General features: G+C 47.8%; 1 protein-coding gene across 1 annotated transcript in view; it reads right to left on the bottom strand.

The window, feature by feature from the left end:
* Positions 1 to 240: 240 nt before the first annotated feature.
* Positions 241 to 22091, bottom strand: part of COL17A1 (collagen type XVII alpha 1 chain) — a 43786-nt gene continuing 21935 nt past the window's right edge. The window contains exons 22-57 of the mRNA XM_076338955.1: positions 21915 to 21977; positions 21636 to 21740; positions 21079 to 21141; positions 20382 to 20417; positions 20187 to 20240; positions 19761 to 19796; positions 19527 to 19562; positions 19048 to 19110; positions 18663 to 18698; positions 18211 to 18282; positions 17818 to 17844; positions 17167 to 17202; positions 16596 to 16631; positions 16245 to 16325; positions 15218 to 15253; positions 14444 to 14524; positions 13214 to 13267; positions 13051 to 13092; positions 12169 to 12231; positions 11950 to 12009; positions 11395 to 11421; positions 11266 to 11307; positions 11038 to 11103; positions 10614 to 10661; positions 9445 to 9558; positions 9035 to 9172; positions 8358 to 8441; positions 7215 to 7343; positions 5992 to 6081; positions 5324 to 5437; positions 4928 to 5080; positions 3702 to 4121; positions 3370 to 3510; positions 2707 to 2769; positions 2402 to 2473; positions 241 to 2217 (exon numbers count right to left, since the gene is read on the bottom strand). Coding sequence (XP_076195070.1) covers positions 2168 to 2217; positions 2402 to 2473; positions 2707 to 2769; positions 3370 to 3510; positions 3702 to 4121; positions 4928 to 5080; positions 5324 to 5437; positions 5992 to 6081; positions 7215 to 7343; positions 8358 to 8441; positions 9035 to 9172; positions 9445 to 9558; positions 10614 to 10661; positions 11038 to 11103; positions 11266 to 11307; positions 11395 to 11421; positions 11950 to 12009; positions 12169 to 12231; positions 13051 to 13092; positions 13214 to 13267; positions 14444 to 14524; positions 15218 to 15253; positions 16245 to 16325; positions 16596 to 16631; positions 17167 to 17202; positions 17818 to 17844; positions 18211 to 18282; positions 18663 to 18698; positions 19048 to 19110; positions 19527 to 19562; positions 19761 to 19796; positions 20187 to 20240; positions 20382 to 20417; positions 21079 to 21141; positions 21636 to 21740; positions 21915 to 21977 — 2831 coding nt within the window. The 3' untranslated portion in view covers positions 241 to 2167. The remainder of the gene's footprint in view (positions 2218 to 2401; positions 2474 to 2706; positions 2770 to 3369; positions 3511 to 3701; positions 4122 to 4927; positions 5081 to 5323; positions 5438 to 5991; positions 6082 to 7214; positions 7344 to 8357; positions 8442 to 9034; positions 9173 to 9444; positions 9559 to 10613; positions 10662 to 11037; positions 11104 to 11265; positions 11308 to 11394; positions 11422 to 11949; positions 12010 to 12168; positions 12232 to 13050; positions 13093 to 13213; positions 13268 to 14443; positions 14525 to 15217; positions 15254 to 16244; positions 16326 to 16595; positions 16632 to 17166; positions 17203 to 17817; positions 17845 to 18210; positions 18283 to 18662; positions 18699 to 19047; positions 19111 to 19526; positions 19563 to 19760; positions 19797 to 20186; positions 20241 to 20381; positions 20418 to 21078; positions 21142 to 21635; positions 21741 to 21914; positions 21978 to 22091) is intronic.

Below are 22091 nucleotides of genomic sequence, written 5' to 3' on the forward strand. Positions count from 1 at the left end.
AGCAATGATCCGAGTGCTGCGGGCTGGATTACGAAGCAAATGAGTGGTTGTAGGGCTGCAGTGCCTCAGACCGCTCTCAGCTGCCAAACCCTGCCCCATGACACAACCTGCAAGCATGTTACGGTGGTCCCGAGTAGTTCAGGGATGGCTTCAGACATGGAAACACAGCTGCTGCGCTTACACATGATGACAAATGCTTTTATCGTTGTTGTTTTTAAAAGAGAGAATTAAAAGGCAATGTCTCATTTCAGCAGAGCCAGGTGGGGGAGTATGAATCCCCCAGAAGGATGCAGGCTTTATTGGCAAACACTGCAAGGTGCTGTGCTCTGAAAGCTGACCTGGTTCACACAGGCTTTTGCTCTAAACTCTCTGAAGCAATAATGTGGGAGGCACATCAAAACTTGACATCGCTAACACTGGAAATAAAAATAGATGATGGGTGTTTAAACCTGGACTGAAAACAAGCAATTCAAGCAAGTTTTTTTGCTATAAAAATGAGCCACTGACCTGCTTTGGCCAATACCTGGAACTAAAGTAGCACTTCAGTGTGTGTGTGCATGTGTACGTGTGTGTGCGTGTCCCCAGGAACACCATAAAGCTGATGTGGTGTCACACACGTGGTGACCAGACACTGTGCGAGGGGCTGCCAGCTGCCCTGGCTGCATGCCTGCACTGAAACGCCGGCCTCTGCCAGGCGGTACCTTGCAGCTCAGCCATCACCCAGCCACTAGGCTTCCCCCTGCCCCCAGCGCTGAAATACTTAAGTTCTATGCGTATTGCCTCACTGCGAGGAAGACAATGATGGCTGTGGCACCCTGGGAGAACGTGCAGAGGCTCCGGCCAATGCGTCTGGAAACTGCCAACACCTGAGAAGCAGCTCGGTGTCTGCTTGGGTCACGTACCAGTGATGAGAAACAGAGCAGCCACCATCAGCCACCAAAACTGCAAGGTGTGTCTGCCCGTGGTCACAGTGAAGCTGGTACCGACTGCCCAATGTAACACTGATCAGGCAAGCTTGGGGTGAAAAACACACTTTAATTGGGCTGTTTACGTCAAAAAATTATTTCTCCCCAATGTTTAAAAACCAGAAAAAAATACAAAAATATTTTTTAAAAGATCAACAAATTATGTTTAAAAGTGCTTCAGTTCGGTCCCTGTGCATGTCATGTCTCGCTGTGCTGCTATAAACAGGCATTGCAAAGCACGTGCCGACCCAGGCTCCCTGCAAAGTACTTGCATGCGCTGTACCCCATTGCTGTCCGAGCCCCTCCAGTAAGAGTTTGTCCAAGGAGCTGGGGGTAATGCACACGGAGCGCTAGAGCATCACAAAACTGCCAAGCTGGGAGGGCGTCGCTTTCCAAAGCAAGTCACGGGCCGGGCTGCTAGTGGGTGCTGACCCCAGGGGTCTGAAAGCTCTACAGTGGGGACTATGGGGCAGACATCAGCACCGCCACGCAGCTGGGTGGGAAAGGCAGGGCCCGGCTGTTTCTCCCTGTATCACCTGCTATGCTGCAGCAGCCGGGCATCGGCAGGGCTGGGCTCAGTGTCTCATGCGGGTCACTGTTTGGTATACCTCAGTGCTGCGTGCCCCTTCCCAGAGACCCCCGAGCCACAGCCCCACTCAGTACCACCAGCACCTGCCTCACCAGGTCCTCCTGCTTAGGATCGGCACTGCAGAGCTTGCAGAGAGGAAATCCTGGTGCGGTGAGCAAGCTTAGTCCCAGGGTTTTTTACAGGGCCTTTTGTCCTGTGGGCTGAATCTGATCTCTGAAAAATCATGCATTTGGTGGGGGAGGGATTGGCTTCTTTTTTTCTTTTTGCTGGATAGTTGGCTAGTTGTTAAAAAAACCGGTTTTTACACAGCTGGGAGTAATACAAGAATCCTGGACTGGGCGAGACAGGAAGCCCTTGTCAGCCTGAAGACATAAAAGCCTGGGAACTCAGGGGCGCTAAGCCAAACATCAGCAACAGGAGCAAATACCCACGTTAGGGCCATGCTGGATATGTAAAAGAGCCATTCAAATCTCAGCAGCGACACTGAACTATCAAGTCTAAGTGGTTAGCTGATCGGCAAGGACGTTTTAGCATTAAGGCAGTGAAGATTCAGGCTAATCCTCTACAGGCTGCTGGGAATGCTGCCCAGTGCAGAACTGAGCTGGCTCTTTCCTTAAACCCCAACACTTCTTCTTTTTCTTCTGCCAACATACACTTGTTCACCTGGGGACAAGAAAGTCAAAAGGAGGGTTATCTGAAAAGTTCATATGGGGGGGGGAAAGGACAAAAGACCCAAAACAAAAAGAAAAAATGGGGCCATGTGGCCCAGAGATGGGCTGGTGCCTGGGGAATCCTCCACTCCCCAACAGGCAAACCCTGCTCTTCTGGGCATGGCAGATGTTCATACCTTTCTCTCCTTTCTCTCCTTTTGGTCCCCTGTGCCCGTGGCGTCCTGGTGGGCCCATCGGTCCAGGGTCACCTGAAGGAATGAGAAGACCAAGTTTACCCTTGAGCATGACTGGCCCACGAACAGGGACAGGCCAGGGTAAGGAAGACCAAGTTAGGATGATGCTTGGGCTGAGATCCTGAAGGTGCTACCGCCACTGTGGGGAGGCTGTGACCTTGAGCAGCCCAGTGCTGACTACCTCTGTGGACACAGTGCTGCTTCCTGGGCGTTACAGGGTTTGAGAGGGAAAGGATGGTGAGCCTTACCTTTGGGTCCAGGATAACCCCTCTCCCCCTTTTCACCGGGTGGCCCCTGGATGGTACCATATGCTGGAGAGAGAAATGAAGGAGAGGATGAATGAGGGGAACAAACCACTTGCAAAGGGCTCTGTGTTGACTTAGAGAAGCAGTGAGTCACACTGGAAGGACATTTCTCTAGGTTAGATGGGATTAGACTGACTGAGAGCAAGTTTTTCAAAAATGGTTTTGGTCCCAACAAAGTCCCAGGGGCAGGCTGTGATCTCATTTCACCAGCACTGCTCTGCCACCCTCTCTGGGTGTCCTGACCATCACCAGGGTTGGAGCTGGCCCAAGCTCAGGGAGGGGAATTTGAGAACAGAGTGAGCAGCTGTCTCAAGTTGCTCTACATCCAGCCCAGCCATGTTAAAATGGGCCACAGGGGTTGCAAGCACAGTGGCCTTCAGGGTTTGGGACGAGTTTCCTACAAGTAGTGGGAAAACCTGATGTCCTTCCTAATGATGAGGCTGCACCTCCCCAGCAAGGAAGGAAGGGGATGGAAAGACTATCTGCCTCCAGCTGTGTTGGCTGTATTTTTGCAGCACGCAAAAGTGAAAAGATCACTAGGTCTATGAGAGGTTGGAGAGATCTCATATGCATGAGCCAGAAACACCAAATCAATACGTCACTTACTTCTAAAGAAGTCCATGAGATCCTCGGTGACGTTGCCATAGGCTGCAAAGACCCTGCTGATGCCAGGGGGACCAGGAGGGCCTGGGGGACCTGGGAGTCCCTGTGCAGTGTAAGACATCAGGTCCTGGAGAATACCTTGGCCTGAGGAATTAAAGATGTCATTTGGAAGAGCTCTGGGAAAACTGCGGCTGGATGCTGAGGCAGGCAGATGTAAGGGAGAGCTGTAGGCAGCACGAAGGGTGAGGGAAGTGAACAGCATGACACCAGGCACAGGGGGTTAGTAGTTGTGGGCTGGGACAGGGAGGGTCAGGACAAGCAGGTGTTCCACTCACTTTGTAGGCTCTCTGACACGCGAAGTGCCAGCTCATTGTAATCCAGGGATCCAGTGAAGGAGTTGCTATAGGATCTGCTTGAACCTGCTGATCTCCTGTGTGATTCCTCCTCTGTCAGCAACCCATCGAAAGACCCATCACTGCCCATGGAGGCACCGTAAGAGCCATCGCTGCCCATTGAGGCACTGTAAGATGACATGCTGCTCATGGAGCTGCCATATGAGCTGCCTGTGCCCAGTGATCCCCCATGGGATCCCTCAGCACCAAGGGATCCTCCATGCAACTGCTCAGAAGTCCGTAACCCTTGGTATGATGAAGACATAGACCCAGCCACCAAGCCACTATCTCCTTTGGGTCCTGGTGGTCCCCGTGGCCCAGGGGGCCCAGGCGGCCCTGAGATGTAGCTTCGAACTTCATCACCTGCAAAATACAAGAGGGGGACTTCAGGGACACTGGGGTACCTGGGCCCCCCAGGCTTGGCAGAGGTCCTGTGCTACCACCTGAATGAAGACTGGAGTGTGAAATTCTGCCCTGCCAATCATCGCAGTAACCCTCATCCACTGCCATTTCTCAGGCAGCAGGCACGTATGTCAACCTTGACCTCTACAGATGGCATGCCTTCCTTCTTCCCATCTCTCCCACAATTTTGGGTGCCCAATCTTGGAAACATGCCCAATGATTTTGCAGAAGGGTGCACTCCTCTCAGGCCAATTTCAGCACCTCTGCCAAAACAACCATTCTGTGACCAGTCTCCCAAAAGTGAGGGGATCCCCATGTTTTTGAAAGGCTGCCCTGGATGACTTGCCAGCATGAGAGCTCAGACCAACGCTGCTTCATAGCTGGCTCAGCGCTGCCCTCCAACCCCTACATCATCCATTGCTCTGTAGGCAGGTGTTTGTCAAAGAAAATGCTTTTCCCACAGCAAAACTCTGCAGGAGACCTTACTAAGGACTCGCTGTTCCGTACAGGCCAATTGTAACTGCCCAGCGCCTGTCCCTTTTGGCTCACAACACAGACTTTTGCCTAGCAGTCGGACTGAGAGGAGACAAGCCTATGGGGTGCAGTGTAGTCCTGTGTAGACCTGGCTGTAGAGATAAGGTGTTGCTGCAGCCCCAATTCAGGGAAGGCTCCTGCAGGACTGCCTCAGCTGTGGCAGAGCCAGCAGCCTACACAAGGCAGAGCATGGCTCGGGGTGTGTGCAGGGAGGATGGATGGCATCCCCTTACTCTTCAGGTACTGGATCAGCTCGCTCCTGAACTCATCACTGTGGGTGATGTCAGCATAGGACAGGAGGCCGGTTCCTGAGAAGCCTGGTGGTCCTGGAGGGCCAGGAGGGCCAGGTGGACCCTGGACTCCAGAGAGGGAGGAGTATCCCACACCTTGAGAGAGAGGAAGAATTATTTTCTCACAGTGAGAGGACAAAGAAGTCACACATGTTTGGGGATCTTGAAAGTTTAAAGGCTCCAACCCCAACTTCCATCCTTTTCCAGCTGATGTTGATGAGATTTTTTTTCAAAGTGACCTTGTTCTCAGTGGGCAGTCACAGCCCCTGGTAAGCTAAATCTCAGCCTCAGTCCCCCCGAGAATCTCCCTGCCAGCTGTGAGAAACACAAGTGCTTTACTTTGTAGGTAAGCAGAGACATCCTCCAGAGAAGTGCCAGGTGATCCGGGGATCCCTGGAGGTCCTGGGGGCCCTGCAGGACCAGGGGGCCCAACAAGACCACTGAATTCAGAGTCTGTAAGACACAAGGGAAGAAAAGGAGTCACCCAAACCACCGCAACCCTGATGAACCTTCCCTGACAATACAGGTAATGCCAGCTACAGCCAAGTATAAGGCACTTTTTTCTCCCCAGCACTTTCTGGTGCAGTCTTCCTGGTGCACCTCACTTCCCTGCATGTAGATGTCACACTGGGAAGTCAGGAGATCCCAAAGAGGGTAGAAGTCCCTATTTTTAAATATACTTTTAAAAAGTGGCATAAGAAATTCCTTTATGCTGCAGAGTTTAGAGAAGACAAAGGGCTCTTCCATCCCCATCCCCAAGGCAGCACCTCGCTGCTGCTGCTCTCCACAGGAGCGGTGATCTGTCTGCAGCCCCTCGCAGTCTGCGCAGGTCCTGGCAGAGCCCAGGAGACCTGCAGTACTGCTAACTAAGGCAGAGGGACCATCAGAGTCTCATAGAAGGTTATCTGTGGTGATGGGCAAAGGGAAAATTCTGTGACTATGCCTGTAAAAAAAGATTCTGGGGGTGTGTAGGGACCTATGGCAGGGAACTAAAGAAGTTTGCTTACTTCGCAGGTATGCTGTCAGGTCACTGTAAGATACACCAGGTGTCCCTGGAGGCCCAGGTGGTCCAGGGAGCCCAATGCTCATCCCAGAACCTGCAAAATCAAACAGATCCAACAGTAGCACATTATCAAAACAGGCTGTTACAGTGTGAGCAGACAGGCTGCAGAGCTTGTTCACAGGCAATCCAGGAGGGACTCCTGCAGGGTGGAGTGTTCCCATCAGCAGATTGGGCTGGGACCAGGGCTCAAGCCTTGTTCTGGACTTGGAGTTAAAGCTTGCCCCATTAATCCCAACACAAGGGCACTGGCAGGCATCAGGCCTCTATTCCTGGCAAAAGCTCTGCACACCTCATGAACCCCTGACACAGGGCGGGCACCCCAGGATATGCAGCTCAGCTGTGACCCACCGGCTGATGCATGTGCTGCTCTCCCTGTGTCTGCCTATCTGCAAGCAGCTCTGGTGCAAAACTTTGCACCTTCACAATTTGCTCTAATGGAATGTCCTTGCTGATAAAATGCAGTTGTCCAGCTTGAGCTGTTGGGGTGCTGCTGTTAAACAACAGTTTCCTGCTTCCAGAACCAAAGAGGAAATTCCCACCATCTTTGGAGCAGCCCATTAGTGAGAGCTGGTCTCCAAGGGCAGTTCGGAGAGAGTGAGCATGGACCAGGCTGTGCTTTTAAGCAGATAGTTGCAGCTATCAGGACTAGGCATTTTAGCACTGTTGTTGGGGATGCTCCAGAGTCCTCTCTGTCTGACAGTTCTTATATGCCATATCACCCCTTTACAGATGGGAAAATGAAGCAGAGAGGTGGAATTTGTTTCAACTAACTTTAAACTTCTAAGAGTTTGTTGCCTGGGCTGCCTTGACACAAAGTGGGCATAGATCAACCCTTCCACAGAAAGATATAGCCTGGCCACAGAGACAGTGAGAAAAGGGTTATAAAGGCACTTGAAGGTGTTGATGGGACTTCTAAGATGGCTAAGATGAAATGATGTTCCTAAGCTTAGTTTTCAGCAAAGCAAGAACTCATTACTAGAGTCTGTGGATAGTATCTTAGCTACAGGGTATCTTTGCTCTCTTCCAAGTCTCTCACAGTCCCTGTGAGGAGGTCTCCGTACATAAGGATTCACACAATCGAACTGGAAGAGTTTTCACTGACAGCATGAGCTTTCTGTTCAGCTCCCAAAGGAACAGAGGGAAATGCACGCTAATAAAGACCATTACTTGTCAAGTAGCTGATAAACCGTCTAGTCAGCTCATCATAATCCAGTGACAGAGACATGCCATCTCCCCCTGGTCCAGGAGGTCCTGGTGGTCCCCGAGGTCCAATTAGATACTGACGAATTTCTTCTCCTGGAAATGAAAAAAAAATGCATCTTTTAAGACTGTCCAGCTGCTGCAGAGATGTCAGGAGTGAGGGGCTCCCAGCCTGTGAGCTGAGCCCCCATCACTACAGAGACCATCAAAACCTATGGATGCAAAGCTACTTTCCTCCCTTGCCTCCTTTTCTGTGTGTGATCTGCCCTGTGTATGGTGTCACAAACATTTGCGATAGGGCTGGGAACCTCCTACATCTCAGGGTTTGAGAAGGATGAGAATTTGGATTGCCAAAGGGACCTCCTTGTGCTCTGTTTCTTCAGGACACCCTGGACAACATCTTGGGTAAAGAGAAAAGACTACGCTGAGCTCTGTAGCATTTCAGCAGCCATTTGTCTGTTTGGAACATGGAATCTGATTGACTTCCCACTGCATCACACAGGAGGAGCGCAGCGTTGGCCAGCATCACCGTTACCTTCAGGCACAACAAAATTACATCCTGGTGATTTATCTATCAGCCCACAGTAACAGTGTGTGTCAAAAAGAATAGAGAGATGGGTATCCTCCTCACCTTAAGAACAAAGACATAGCAAGGCTTTGGAGTGGGCAAGAAGGAATGGGGAACCCTAAGAGAGTGGAGGAGCTGGGAAGTAGAAGCCCAAGTTTAGTGGGAGATTGGGGGAAATTGTGGGGAGTTCCTGAAAAGGAGGGACATAGACAGATGCCATCTAGAGAGCCCAGGAGGGAAAGGGAGGCAAGAGAGTGGGAAACTGCAGAGTTACAACAGTGGGTATGAAAAGCAAACAGGTAAGGAAGTATAGCTTCTGGAAAGCATGCAAACTCTCCAGTACAAGACACATAAATCTGTCTCCAAAGGACTTGGAAGGAGACATTGCAGGTCACTCAGCAGCACCTATGGCAGGCCTTTGCCCTCCAAAGCAGCTGCTGGTAACTCCCGTTGGAGGCAGAAGACTGGAAGGGAAGGGCAGATCACCAGGCTGCTGGGATGCTTTACTCCCATCCCCCATGTTTCCTTTCAGGGTGACTTACTCTGCAGCATGTCGAGAAGTTCTTGATACAAAACGGATGTAGTTGACACCGAACTGGCAAATGACTGATAGCGATCTGAAGAGCCTGTGGGAATGAAAAGGTTTTATGTCAAGCAGGGTTAAGAGGAGACAGAAGGTGAAGAGTGGTCAGGCAGGAACAAAGGAAAGCTGAATTAATCCAGTTTAACTGGTGGAATGGGCTTCCCATGCCCCCAGCCATGAATCAGTTGCTGTCTCACACAGCCTGGTTGTCTCCACAGCAGTGTGGTCTGTGCTCTTCTGACTGAGATTCCAGGCTGCTTCCAAAAGCTTTGGGAATTTCATCTACTTCAGGAGGGCCCCAAGCATACAAGACAGCCCCAGAATACCTGAGACCACATATACCAAATACAGCCACCTCTGGGTCTTGGGGCCGTTACAGGGTCTAACAGCTATCTTTAATGTGAGACTTTTTAAACAGCAGCAACTGTTAGTTAATCTAACCATCAAAATGGGACAAAGCTCAGAGGCCACCTCAGCTGTGTGGAGTCCTGGGCCAAGACTGCAGAAGATTAATAACTGGGTTGGGGTGCTGCTACTTAAAGACTGTTGTTTCTCCTCCAGCTCTCACCTCCTAGGTGTTGCACAAGCTCAGCCGAGGGCGTGACTCAGTACAGAGCTTACCAACATGGTGCTTACTTGTTATATAGCTCATAACACGGGTAGCCAGCTCCGCATAATCCAAGTTCGTCCCATCCGCAGTGGTGATGACTCCAGGTGGGCCTGGAGGACCTGGTGGGCCTTGGGCACCAGTCAAATAATGCCTTACATTGTCACCTAGGTGGAAAGCCCAAGATATGCCCACATCAGTAGAGGGAAGACAATGGCCATATGCACAATTACTAGACCCTCTTCCCCTGGCAAAAAGCAGGCTGATAGAAGGACAGTTCTGCAGATGCCACAGTGGGCAACAGCACTTCATAGTATTAAAAAATAAGGCCAGAGCAGTAGGGCTGCTGCTTCTAACGGGAGAGTGACAAGGGGCTCAGGGAGCAAAAGAGAGACAGGCATGCATCTGCTGACCCAAGGCAAAATCTCATTATACTCACTTTTCAGGTAGTCAGTGACATACTGCTGAATCTCTTGAGATGAACTTCCACCTGGACCAGGAGGACCAGGTGGCCCAGGAGGTCCTGGGGGGCCCTGAATTTGTCTGGATCCACCTACAGAAAGCATTGTAAGGAGAAGGATTTTTTTTTTGGTCTGGTTGCATTAGACCAAGTGATGCTAAAGTGTGCTGGCATTGAGTCCTTCCCACAGGTCTGGAAAGAGCTTTGGGAATGGACTATGGAGGGGCTCCCCCTTCATCTCTGAACACAGTCTGAGCATGGGCAATTAGGCAGTATTATGTATTCAATTAATTGGGCATCTTATAATTCAGCCTACGCAGCTCTGCAGGGCTGAGTCCAGAGACGTCCCTGGCTTCGTACTGACAGACCTGGTCAGTTTGTGCACCAGAGTGCAATGCTGTGCAGAAATATAGATAGAGTTCCATAAAGCACTCAAGCTCATTAGGCTAACCTCACTGCCCTGGTGCTCCCAATCCCAGCCAGCCTGGGCAGCACCAGCCCAAGAACCTCCTCATTGGTCTCCATTGCAAGATACAGGTGGGCCCTGTGCGACTCCTGTCACCATGGTGTCGAGTGACACCTCATGCTCTTTAAGGTGTCTGTCTTCTTCCCAGCACCCTGAGGTAGTATTCCTAGGACACGATGTGGAGAAGCAGAGGACTTGTTCACATGGAGGGACACTTAAGTTAATCATATGCATTTTTTGTGAAACTGCATTAATCTCCTGCATACAGACATGCTCTTATTCAGAATGAAAGCAGCTTAATTCACATGAATCCACCTGAGGGTAAGTAAAACTGAACAAAGGGCACTTTTGTTCTGATCAGAAGCGTTTCCACAAGAGGGTTCAATGCAGCTTCCCTAATCCCTTGTGGAACATGGTTAGCCAACCTGGAATCCCCTTCTTTCATGTCCCATGAGGACAAACTCTGGCTCAAAGGATTCCCAGTAAGTTGGAAACAGAAAACTTGCAATTCTTAAATTGTCTGATTTAAGGCAGGCTGTGAAAAAGGAGGTTTTGAACACAAATCCCATCAGCGTTAGGTTAGCACTCACACTTGTAAAACCCAACGGAGCTTTTTCAAAGTCTCCACCAGGATGTCAGCATTTCTTGATAATATCAGAACAATGATGGTCTGGCCTCTTACCTCGAGATCCTCCTGGGATGCCAGGAGCGCCTGGGACACCTGCATCACCTGGAAACCGGAGTGAGGGAGACAGACAATTGTAATGGGTGTCACTGCATATTGCAGACTTGGTCGTGTAAAACAGTTGAGCTACATGTGATCAGAGAAGCAACTACCCAGCCCTTGTAATGACTATCTTGAATTAGTAGCTTGTTGGGGAAGAGCAGAAGGAAGAGGCCACAACAGCTTTCCTGAGCCTTCTGTGATCTGTCCAGGTGCCTTGTGCTCAGAGCAATTCTATTGCCAAGGTCCTGCTCTGCCTGAAAAGGCAGGGGTAGGCACAGCTGTAGTTCTCAAAGGACCAGGTTGCTCCATCTTTTACTCTCAACCACTCTTGGCTGTGTGAGGCCACAAGCAAAGAAAGAAAGAAGATTTTTAACTTCACCTTTGGGTCCGGGTGGACCTGGCGGGCCTGGAACTCCTGGAGGTCCCTGCATGGTGACTCTGTCACCTGCCAATTGCAGAAGGAGAGTCAGAGATTCACAGGAATAAAGTGTGTGGGCAAAATCCTGGCTCCACTAAAACTAAGCTAGAATCAACAGAGCAGGATTTTGCCCCCTGGTTTCAGCCTAGGGACAATGAATTCAATGGAGGAAAGGGGGCACAGACTGACCGTGGGAGGAGAATGCTGAAAGGCCAGGCTCACCCGGTTCTCCTGCATGGGACACAGAAATGAAGGAGCAGTCATATACACAGGCAAGCTACACTGCACCCCACTGATATCTCCTGGAAGCTTCCTTACCCGTGAATCCTCGTGGACCTCGTTCGCCTGTGAACAGCGGAGCAGAGAAACAGCGTTAGCATTTGCTTTGTTCTGATCTGCAACATCCCAGCCCACACTGCAGAATATTATCTTGGCCTTCAATTTGCAGGGCAGAAATGGGTAAAGGGAGTAGGTCCCATCTTTTCCTGCCAGCTGAGAGCTGAGCTACACTTCACAGGGCCACCTCCTTGCACTGACTTAGCCAAGTCCACACTGCATTTTGCAAAAAGATTGTTCCCCTTTAATGGCAAATCTGAAGCTCTGAATGCTCCTGAATCTAATGGGCTTGCAAAGTTGGGATCTGAATACAGCGATCGTCTTGACACCAGTACTGGAGGCTAATAAATTTCTCTGACAAAGACTGACTTGTTTTATGCCAGCAGACAGGAGTCCTATTTAGTGACCACTGTGCTAGCTTTCTCACTGACACAGAAAGGCAGGACACTTTCTGCTTCCAAGCCCTTCCTTCCTTCTTTTCAGTCTAAGGTGCTGAGATCCATCTAGTATCTTGGTGAGGCAGCAGGATATACCCACCTTGGTCTCCCTTCGGGCCTGGTGGGCCTGGTGGACCTGGTGGGCCTGTGAAGAACGTTTCTGTAATTAAAACAAAAGGGTTTCTTCAGAACATCCAACAGAACATGACAGAAGTTTTCTCTGACTCCACCTGGTCCTAGCCAAGGATGTACTCTCTGGAACCGCAACAGTCAGGACATTCCCAGGGCACAGGTGAGGGATTGAGTGGGAAGAACCTACCTGAGGTGGACATGGAAGATCCTGGTCTCCCTGGTGGGCCTGGAGGTCCTGGCAATCCTTCTCCTAGGCAAAAGGGATACAAACAGGCTTTAGGAAGGATGAGCCTCAGCAAGGTAAGTAAATGCATGTCAGAGCTGCTATATCTCCAGCCATGGCCATAGCTCAAATATTTCCAAGTGTAGGCTAGTACCATTGTGTTCACACACATCTATCTCTGTTAGTTACTTTTCATCATCATTTGCCACCACAGCAGACACCACAGGACAGAGAAATGCCTTTCTTTGTGGTACAGAGTGGCTATCCCAGCTGGCCTTCACTACATTGAGAGGGAAGGTTCATTTCATTACGCACCTGACCTGCTCCCCTTTGCTACTGAGCAGAGAGCAAGGAATGGGGTTATGCTCCTGTCTCGTGTCCTCCTGCATCTCCCCTCTTCTGGCTATGAAAGGGAAATCTGAGCTACAGGAAGTGGAGTGGGGATATGTTCCTCATGATAAGAACGGCTCCATCTGTCCCCAGCTGGAAGTTAAGGCTGGACAAGTAAGAAGTAAAGACGGGATTGATTGCAGCTACTTCCTTTGGGGACTTGAGAACGTTGAGTGTCTTCCCCAAAAGTACAGCTTTTATGAATTACTACTCTGGCTAGCAAACCTCTGCCAAAGCAAATCTCCTCTCTTGGGCAGCGTCTTGCTGCTGTGAAGCTATGTTGCAGTGAAATTGTGTTAGTAGGAACCCACTATGTGAAATTCTGCTTCCAGTAAAGTCAGCCCTACTAACTTCCACCGGGTCCAAGACTGCATCTGGGATACCGCAAGGCACAGGACAGAGGCACTGGAAAAAACTCCCACTTTCCAGGTTTGTTTCAGAGAAACAAGCTCTTACCTGGGGGGCCACGAGGTCCAGGGGGTCCCTGAATAGATTCACCTGATGGAGAAAGAAACAGGGGTATTATGGAATATTTACTCAGCAAACTGCATGGCCCAGAAATGTGCCATGTGTGTTAGCATCCCCCCGCTTATGTACTGAGCTCTGCCATATTACGTACCTGGTGGTCCAGGGGGACCTGGGGGTCCTGCTCGCGCTGATAAATCTGCCAGCACTGTGCAAATGAAACACACACAAAAAAGGGAAAATTGTTGCTATGGAGCTACTACTGCTATGGAAACACTGTCATTACATTGCTGTTAGAAGCTCTTACAGTCAAAGGTGGACTAAGGCAGGACCTGGGTGACCTAAGCCAAAGTTGAGGCAGAGAGGGGAGAAGAGAGATGTGTTTGATTGCCAGCACGCAGGTTAGGACATGAAGCAGAATACAGTGCTGAGCAGGCTGGCAGCATATTGGAAACAGGGAGGAGATCTCTCTGGAGAGTAATGGTTGCTGAGGGAAAGAGCAAAGGACTAAAAGGCTAAGGAATGAGGGAAAGAACTTTCAAGGAGAGGAAAGATTCTTTTAACAAGGGCCAAGTTTTGGGAGTGAAACATTATGCAGCCATTATTTAACAAGTAGCTGCACTGTGTTATCTTGATTGGAGATGTATCCTCACCTCCAAGCTGAGGCACAAAGTTCAGTGATGCTGAGATCCAAGACTCCTGAATGGGGGATGGGATCAGGCAAGGATCATTTATGATTTTATGCCCTCCTCTGCCTTGCCTCTCCTGCACACTTGCAGAGGTCCCAGATCCTAGGAATACTGACTGTAAGTGCACCACACATCTAGTATTGCATAGAGCAAGCAGACACTTTTCTCGGGATGCTGCTAAACCATTCCGTTCTGCTCCACTTATTTTCATCTTAAAATAGCATTTGCTGCCCTGTGAATTTGTCCTCTAATTCACAGAGAGATTTTTATTTCTGTTGCTTAGATTAACGTGCCTTTTCAAACTGGTTCTCCTCTTACAGATGGCTTTGTGTTCATATTATACAGGAAACTGCCCTGTGCGAATACTGGCTAAAAGGCCAGGCTGAAACCTCACAGCTCTGTGACCATCTCTGCTGTTGGGGACTGTTCACCAGTCACCATTCCTTAGCTTTCCTCTCTGTGACATGGGCCTGGTGCCATCTACCTCCTTTTGAAAGCATTTTGGGATGCACAGATGAGAAGGAGGGCAGAAGAAGTAGCTGGTATTGCTGTCCCACCACCAAACATACACACACACACTTGCCCTATGTCACGTCGAGGGGAAAGAGGTAGAGGCATCTCCTATTAGCTGTGAGAAGGCCTTGAGGCCTCTGGCACCTCTCCAACCGAAGGAGTGGAAAGGCAGGCCCACTTACTTTGAGATGTTAATGACGAGACTTCCGTTTTGATAGTCTCTATCACAGCTTCACCTGGGGATCCCTTCTCACCCCGTGGACCTTTTTCAGGGAAAAAAAAAAAGAGAAAGTGAATTATTTAACTGAGAGAGGGTGACATTTTGTACCCACTCCTGGTGGGTCCTCGAAAACAGTTTCAGACTTCGCTTATGTGAACTGGGAGCATGAACTCAGTCTCTGGCTCTGAGGGACACTGTATTCAAATGTGGAAATTACTCCACAATTTGCCCTAACAGGATCATATAAAACCAGATAAGAAAGGTTCTTAGGAGTGAGCTCTGTTCAGGCCCTTCCAAACAGATGTCTGTCCAATTGGCAGTGGTTTCACAGAGACATTATTCCCAATTTGGCTCTAGTTTGTTCTCCTACCTTTCAAAATGGCAGGAGGTATCCAGCTGGGCTATATCCCCTACCACAGAAAGGCAACTGCACTTGAGAAGTGCTTTAGAAATACCAGCCTCCGGAAAAAAATAACATAAGAAAAAAAGACATTTGCAGCATCCACATCACACTGGCTCTTACCACCCCCTTTCTTCCCCTGGGAAAGAAAAAAAGAATAGAAATTCTTTACAAGATTAATTAAGCCAAATAATGCAGCAAAATGAACTGAAAGGAAGAAATCTGCAAACAAATGGAGAGAGATTGTGCCAAAGGCTGAAAGAATTAGAAACAAAGGAAAAACTAATGAATTCAGTTCTCTTAAGAAGCAGAATCAAAGCTGACGGAGAATGGTACCTTGTTGTCCAGGGAGACCAGCTGGTCCAACAGGACCTGGTTTCAAAGAAAAAAAAAACAGATTGCATTAAATTTTCCTGGTTGTATTTTACAGTAGGAGGAAAGAATCAATAGGTCTTTTATAAGAACTGAGACTATCAAATAATGTATTTGTCTGCAGAAGTAAATGGAATTGCTATGGGGTATAAATTCATCAATGTCCCATGTATTACTTGAAGCTCCGGAGAAGAGGCTTATTTTCCATCATGTAGCAATTAAAGTGCTTGGTGCCTTTTAGACTGGGGAAATAACCAGAATGTCACTGACCACAATAGAAATGCAATAGGTCTAACCCTCTTCTCGCATTCCCTGCTGCAAATTGAGGCTAGCTCTACCAAATCAGCTCCAGGATTAGCTCCAGCTATACAGCTGGGAGAGGCACAGAAGTGCCATGAGAACCAGGGCTCAGGAACTCTGCTGCCTGACATCAGCATGCTGGAGGGCTGTGTCTGACCTGGGACAGAGGAGTCTGAAGACCAAGCTCATGCACAGCCAGAGAGAGAGAGAGAGATTTGTAGATGCTCATGTGGGATTTCTGCTGTCTTGAGTTCAAAGCTAAGACTGGAAAACATGCACTTCCTGATTTCAGTAACAGTGCTGGGAGAGGGATTAGACACAAGCCTGCTTTCCTGAGAGACAAGAGAGCTTGATTCTACTCACTGGATTTGACCTATCACTACTTTGTACTCATCAGATCAAAGGACAACAACAGTGTTTCTTCATCTTCTCAGCCCTCCCTTCTGTCCTGCCCCACTATGATCATATCCCATTTCTCCCTTGAGGCTGCTGCCTCTCTAACTCAGCCTGAGATCTTGGTCTTTCTGCAGGGAAGGGTGAGGACCATGAATATCTGGACTGCCTGAGCAATCTTGCCTCCCAGACAGGGCAGCCTGGCACAGACAATAAACATCACATGTTAAATTAAGAACTGGATGCACAGCAATGCAAGCTGCCTGCAAAAACCACAGCAGAGGAGCAGCTTCCTCACCTGGAACACCTGGGGGTCCAGTGGGGCCAGCTGGGCCTGGGGGACCTGGTGGGCCTGGCAGAGCAATAGTTGACGAACCCTCTGAAACACAAATGCATACACTTGCACACATACACATATATACACACATCCAGCAAACATGTAACAAATCTATCCTGAAGGACTCATGCATCTATAGCATATATTAGCTATAATTATTAATTATAAATACATATAGCATATGTATTTTCCCAACACAGTGAGTCCCAGTACAGGTCTGACACACAGTCAAGATGAATTTAGGAGGCATGACAAAAAACAGAGAGAATCCTCCAAAAGCAGACGTGTTTGAACTCTCACAGCACTACATACCAGCACTTATGACTTTTCCTGGAGCTCCAGGTTCTCCTATGAAAAGAGACAAAAGATGAACTTATTTTCTGGGAAAGATTTGTCACTAGCTCAATGACACTGTCTTATTAAACATGTGAGTTCTGTTCCCTTTGCCCTTGATCTCTTGTCTGAGAAGTCGTAGCACTAGAAGGTCATGGGGGAAGCAACAGAGCTTAGTTAATCCAGAGCTATCCTCTGATCAGCTTTCCAAGCACTACATCTGCCAGAAAAGGCAATAGGCCTTGATTTATCTGAGGCAGGCACGCAGCTTCCATTGCAGTCACCAAGCATCATACTCATATGCTCAGGGCAGAACCAGGTTTGCTAAGGTTTTCTCAGTGGAGAACTGTCATGCTGAGTGCCTCAGCAGATGCCCTGCCTTTCGTGTATGCTCAAGGGGGCTTTGGCTACCGTCTGTTTCTCAAACCTTCCCTTCCTAAAGCCACTAGATGCCACTGTTGATTCAGGGACTGGTCAGCAGAGCAGATAATCCTCCCTAAAATGAAGTGCTTAGAGAGAAAATGAATACTGGGGAAGAAACAAAACTCACCTTTAGCCCCTGGTCGGCCTGGGTTGCCTGGAAGTCCTGATATGAGGTAGATGAATAATTTAAAATGGTTAGTGCAAACGTTGTTTGTTCTATTTTTTCCAGGTACCCCAGCTGAGTTTCACTTGTGGGTTTATAGAAGGAACTCCCTACTCAAGACCCCAGCTTTCAGCATTTATAAGCAGGTCTCTGACAGCATGTGGAGGAATTCATTGTGGACTGTAGACTGAGCTGGTAGTGTCCCTGGTAGTGTTCCCTTCTCCCACTGCTCCCTGGATGATGGTGACTTGCCCCCCAAACCACCTCTGCTTGCAGTCATCACATCCTCTGTTTCCACCTCTATTGCTACATCCTCTCCCCTCTGTTTCTGCTGCTGATTAGAAGGACTTTTCAGTGATGCACAGGGAACCGAAACATTTTATTTGTTGCAAACTATGTTTTGGGGAGAGGCAAGTTTTCAAACACTCCAAGGCCCTGCATTCCTCAAAAATTACACACCAACCACAAAACCTGTCTCAAAAGCCAAGGGAGATGCAGAAACCTTGGGATATCACTTTGGAAGCCCCGAGCAGCAGAGAGGGAAAATTACAAGGGGTTTTTGAGCCCATATCAAAGTGTGTCATTGATAAATTGGAACACAGTGGAAAAACCTACCTGGCGGTCCTTGGGGTCCTGTGAGACCTGGAAGAAAAAGGCAAAACTTCTAAGATGTCTAAACAAATTTCAGGTGGGGAAAGGATAGACAGGGAGAAAAAGATTACATTTACTTCAAATTATAGCCCACAGCCCACAAGTGGTGTAAATTGGCCTAGCACCTGTTATGTAAACTGAACGTTGGCTCATAGCAGCTGATGTTCTTGTTTGCAGTGTGTGCAATCCTGAGATCACAAAGGGTCTAGATTCCCTGTGTGTTTTCATTTCATCACTCTCTTACAGTACAGAGATCCTCCGCCAGCCTTAACTTCAGGTTAAGACTGGAAATTGTTGACAAAGACATCAGTGTTCCTGACTGAGCAAAAAGTATTTTTGGTCTCTGTCTGCTTTTACCTGGCTGTCCAGCATCTCCAGAGGGTCCTGGAGGGCCTCGGGCTCCTGGCATTCCCATAAGACCTGGTTCACCTAGGGATATAATCACCGTTAACAAGCCAGAAATCACTGACTTACAATCTACCAATCCATTCAAGCTTGTTCACCAGTTGTCCTGCAGCACTTTCTACCTATTGTATCCTCATAGCCAACTGGCCAGTTCCAGCATCAGTGTCTGGGAGGTGAACATCAATGACAGAAGAGTTCTGTAGTGAGAACAACTCTGTCACAAGTTTACAGCCAGCTCCATTATATGTCTTAGTTCCATGCTTACATGGTTGACTCTACAGTTCTTCTGAAACAGCAAGATCCCAGAACATGAATCTGCTGCCATCTTCTCCCACCCGTTTTACAAATCAACCTCCTGCCAAATCAGAAAGTACCTGCACTTCTACCTCAAAGAAATCCCTTACCTTTTTCACCTGGCTGTCCATCACGGCCAGCTTGTCCTGTCCAAAGAAAAGAGATTGTTAGGGACTGCTGAAATAGTACCACAGTTGCCCTGTCCTACTAAAATGAGCACAGCCCTAAACACAACAGAGTGGCTTTTCGTCGTATTACATCTGAAAGAAACCTTGGCTGCAGTTACTGAAGATCCAGAAAAAGTTCACTTGAAACTTAACTGTAGGACCTCTTTTCTGAGTATACAGACTAATCAGCTATCTAGAGAAAAGACCTAGGATCACAACCAGTATGATTCCACTCCCATGTTGTTTCCTTGCCTGTGCTCATAGAAACACACTCTGGGTGGAAATGACATTGCCTCACATATAAATACAGCTGTTTTCTGTTACCCACCTACAGGTCCTTTAGCCCCTGGCTCTCCTGGAGGACCAGGCATTCCTCTTGAGCCTTGTTCACCTGTAGCGAAATGGTATGAAAATGAATCAAACAAATCTTGGTGAAGATACAATTTATGACTGTCAGCAATATTTAGTGCTTTGCAATTGAAAAATAGCATTGATAGGATGTTCAGGCCTCATGACTCATGACTGTCTCTGAGCATTAGAAAAGCTCAAGTGAAGTGAATACAGGGCACGTGAGGGAGAATTTCCCTAAAGCTAAATACAAAGATTGCCACCAAGATTACTGGAATCAAGAATGAGATCTATTTGTTTAAAACTTGGGTGCAAAAATAAAACTCCAATAACCAATAACATCATTATACTTTTTCAGAAAGCTAACTGGGATTGGCTGGGCTATACTGTTATTTGAAAATTCAAATAATGCACGTGTATATTAGATAGGCTGTTACTCCAGGAAAACAATCCACTGACCTGTCATTCCACGAGAACCCTTCTCACCCTGATCACCTGTGGTACAAAAAAGGGAAGGATTCTGTGACATTGTTTCATTGAAAAATGTTTCCATCAGAGAAAATAAAGTCTACTTTCTGACAAGAGACAGAAGAAAAAGCCAAAGAAGGATAGGGTTAATACCCAGGGACAGTATCCATGTCTAAAGGAATCTAAAGAAAATATCCACAAAAGATATTTAATTGATCAACATACCTTTGGGTCCAGGGGCTCCAGTAGCTCCTTTCTCACCTGAAAGATATATGGATGATTGAAGAATAGTAATAACAAGCCAGGAGGGAAAGGAATTTCAAGAATCAAGAAAAATCATAGGGGAAATACAGGTACGCTGATATCAGACAAACTCAAACTGGAAATTCCCTTCCTTCAATACAGCTCCATCCATCCAACTATGTTTCTTCACCTAGACTGCTCTATTACCTCTGTGTCTCTCCTATTTCTCAATATTGCTTGCAATCACTGACTAAGTCTAGTTCCTCCTCCCCTTTCCTCAGTCTTACGCTTTTCTTTGCCCCTAGCATCAAAATGCAACATGCTCAGACCAAGACTGCTACTCAGAGCAGTGCTAAAAAAGCACATCAGCTAGTGCTGCTGTAATTGCCAAGGGGAAGAGAAGCTTACCTTTAGCACCTGGGAGACCTGCTTCTCCTCTAAATCCTTGTAGGCCGGGAGGACCTGCAGAAAAATGACATGGGGGGTTTAATCCATCCCACTCATCATTATGCATCACTGAAGAAGAAAAACTATGAGAAGCTGTCACTCTGCTTTTGTTTTCTCTAGTCTCTAGATGCCATAGCAAAGGAATGCAGCACTCACCTGGAGGACCTTGTGGGCCTGGAGAACCCATCAGACCTGTGAATAAAGAACATAGATTCTCTTTCAGTAACACCACAATTAGAAAATGAACAAATCTCTCTCAGTTTGCCCAACAGCATCCACAACCCAACAGGTGTTTAGCAGATCAGAATTCCCCCAGCCACTAGAATAATTTGCATCACTGGCATCCTCAAAACCAGGACAACAAATCTACACAACTTATTTCTTGTGACATAAAGGAAGTGGTTTTTTCCTAAAGTAAGGTAAAGAGACTCAAGCTTTCCATCTTGGCTGAGACACTGTGATCTGTGCTTCAGGTGGGACCCATTTTTTATAGTGCAATTTTTATCCCAATTACATGGATTGTAGACCTGTAACTCTGGTAGAAGTCTGTTAGGGATATGAAGTTTACCTTATTATTTCTGAAAGCAGAGAAAAAGCAGCTGGAAACTTCACACATCTTAAAGATTGGTGTTTTGAGAAACCTCCCTCCCAATCCCCACTGTCACTAAAAATCTCCAAGAATTTATTGCTGTAAAGGTTATGTGTACCTGCTAAAGTAAATTTTATCTAAAATGAGGACCATTAGTTCACTTTTCTGACTACTGCAGTGCAACACAAGTGAAACAGGAAGGCTGGAGTGCTCATTTACTCCTAACCAGGCTGCTGGGCTCTCTCTGCCCATCTTCTTATTTACCTTTAAGGCCAGCAGAACCTGGGGGACCAGGTGGCCCTGGAGGACCTGGCTCACCAGCAACACCTGCAGAATAAGAGCATGAATAGATACTGTAGAATACAACTGTGATCCCATTTTTCCATTATCCCATCTCCTGTTATTCTTTCTCTGGCAAGTGTCATGAATATTCTGCTGGTCAGTTCAAAACACCCAAATAAGCATGCATTGTCCAAGAAAAAAATCCCATCCCACTGGGCTTTAGGATGAGCAAGACAAATCCCCCAGCTTTGGTGACTTGGGTAACAGTGAAGAAGATGACCTTGATACTAAGCGCTTTTGGTTCTGCCAAACTCAAACTTGACTGTGAGACCTGGCAAAGCAAAACAACCCTTATTTACCCATTGTAAGTTTGGCAAAAAAAATCCCTTAGCTCAGATTTGTCTGTGCTGGGAAATTTCTAAAATGAAATCTGGATTTGAATAATCAAATCAAATTCTATCACTGAGGTGTTTTATAAATTGGGACCAAACTCTAGCTTTTGTCCATCTCTGCTTTATAATGGGACACCTAGTTCCTACCTCTGTCTCCTTTTTCTCCAAATCCAGGTGGTCCAGGCTCCCCTCGAGGCCCTGGTAGCCCTTCTCGACCTCTTTGTCCCATGGGACCTTCCATGCCAGGATCACCTATAGGAAACAAGTGCCTTGTAAAAAAAGGTGTCTTTATGGGAGGCCTTGAGCAAGAGGATCCATGGCCACCTCCATGGGGGAAGGCAATGACTACACCAACCCGGTGTCTGTATTCCCATGCCATGTGTCAATCAGTTGTGAGAGGCGCACAGCATTGATAGAGATGCTTACCCATGCTGCCTTTCTGTCCTTTCGGTCCTTCTGGTCCTTGGTGTCCAATTGGACCAGGAATGCCTGGGAAGAAAAACACAACAAATGTTCAGAGTCCTTGTCTGTGTACCATGAAAGAATAACATGCAAATTAGGGGAACCTGAAGCCTGGAGGGATTAATCAGCCGGGGTAAAGAA

Source organism: Aptenodytes patagonicus, chromosome 5, assembly GCF_965638725.1.
Source record: "Aptenodytes patagonicus chromosome 5, bAptPat1.pri.cur, whole genome shotgun sequence".
NCBI classification, from domain to species: domain Eukaryota; kingdom Metazoa; phylum Chordata; class Aves; order Sphenisciformes; family Spheniscidae; genus Aptenodytes; species Aptenodytes patagonicus.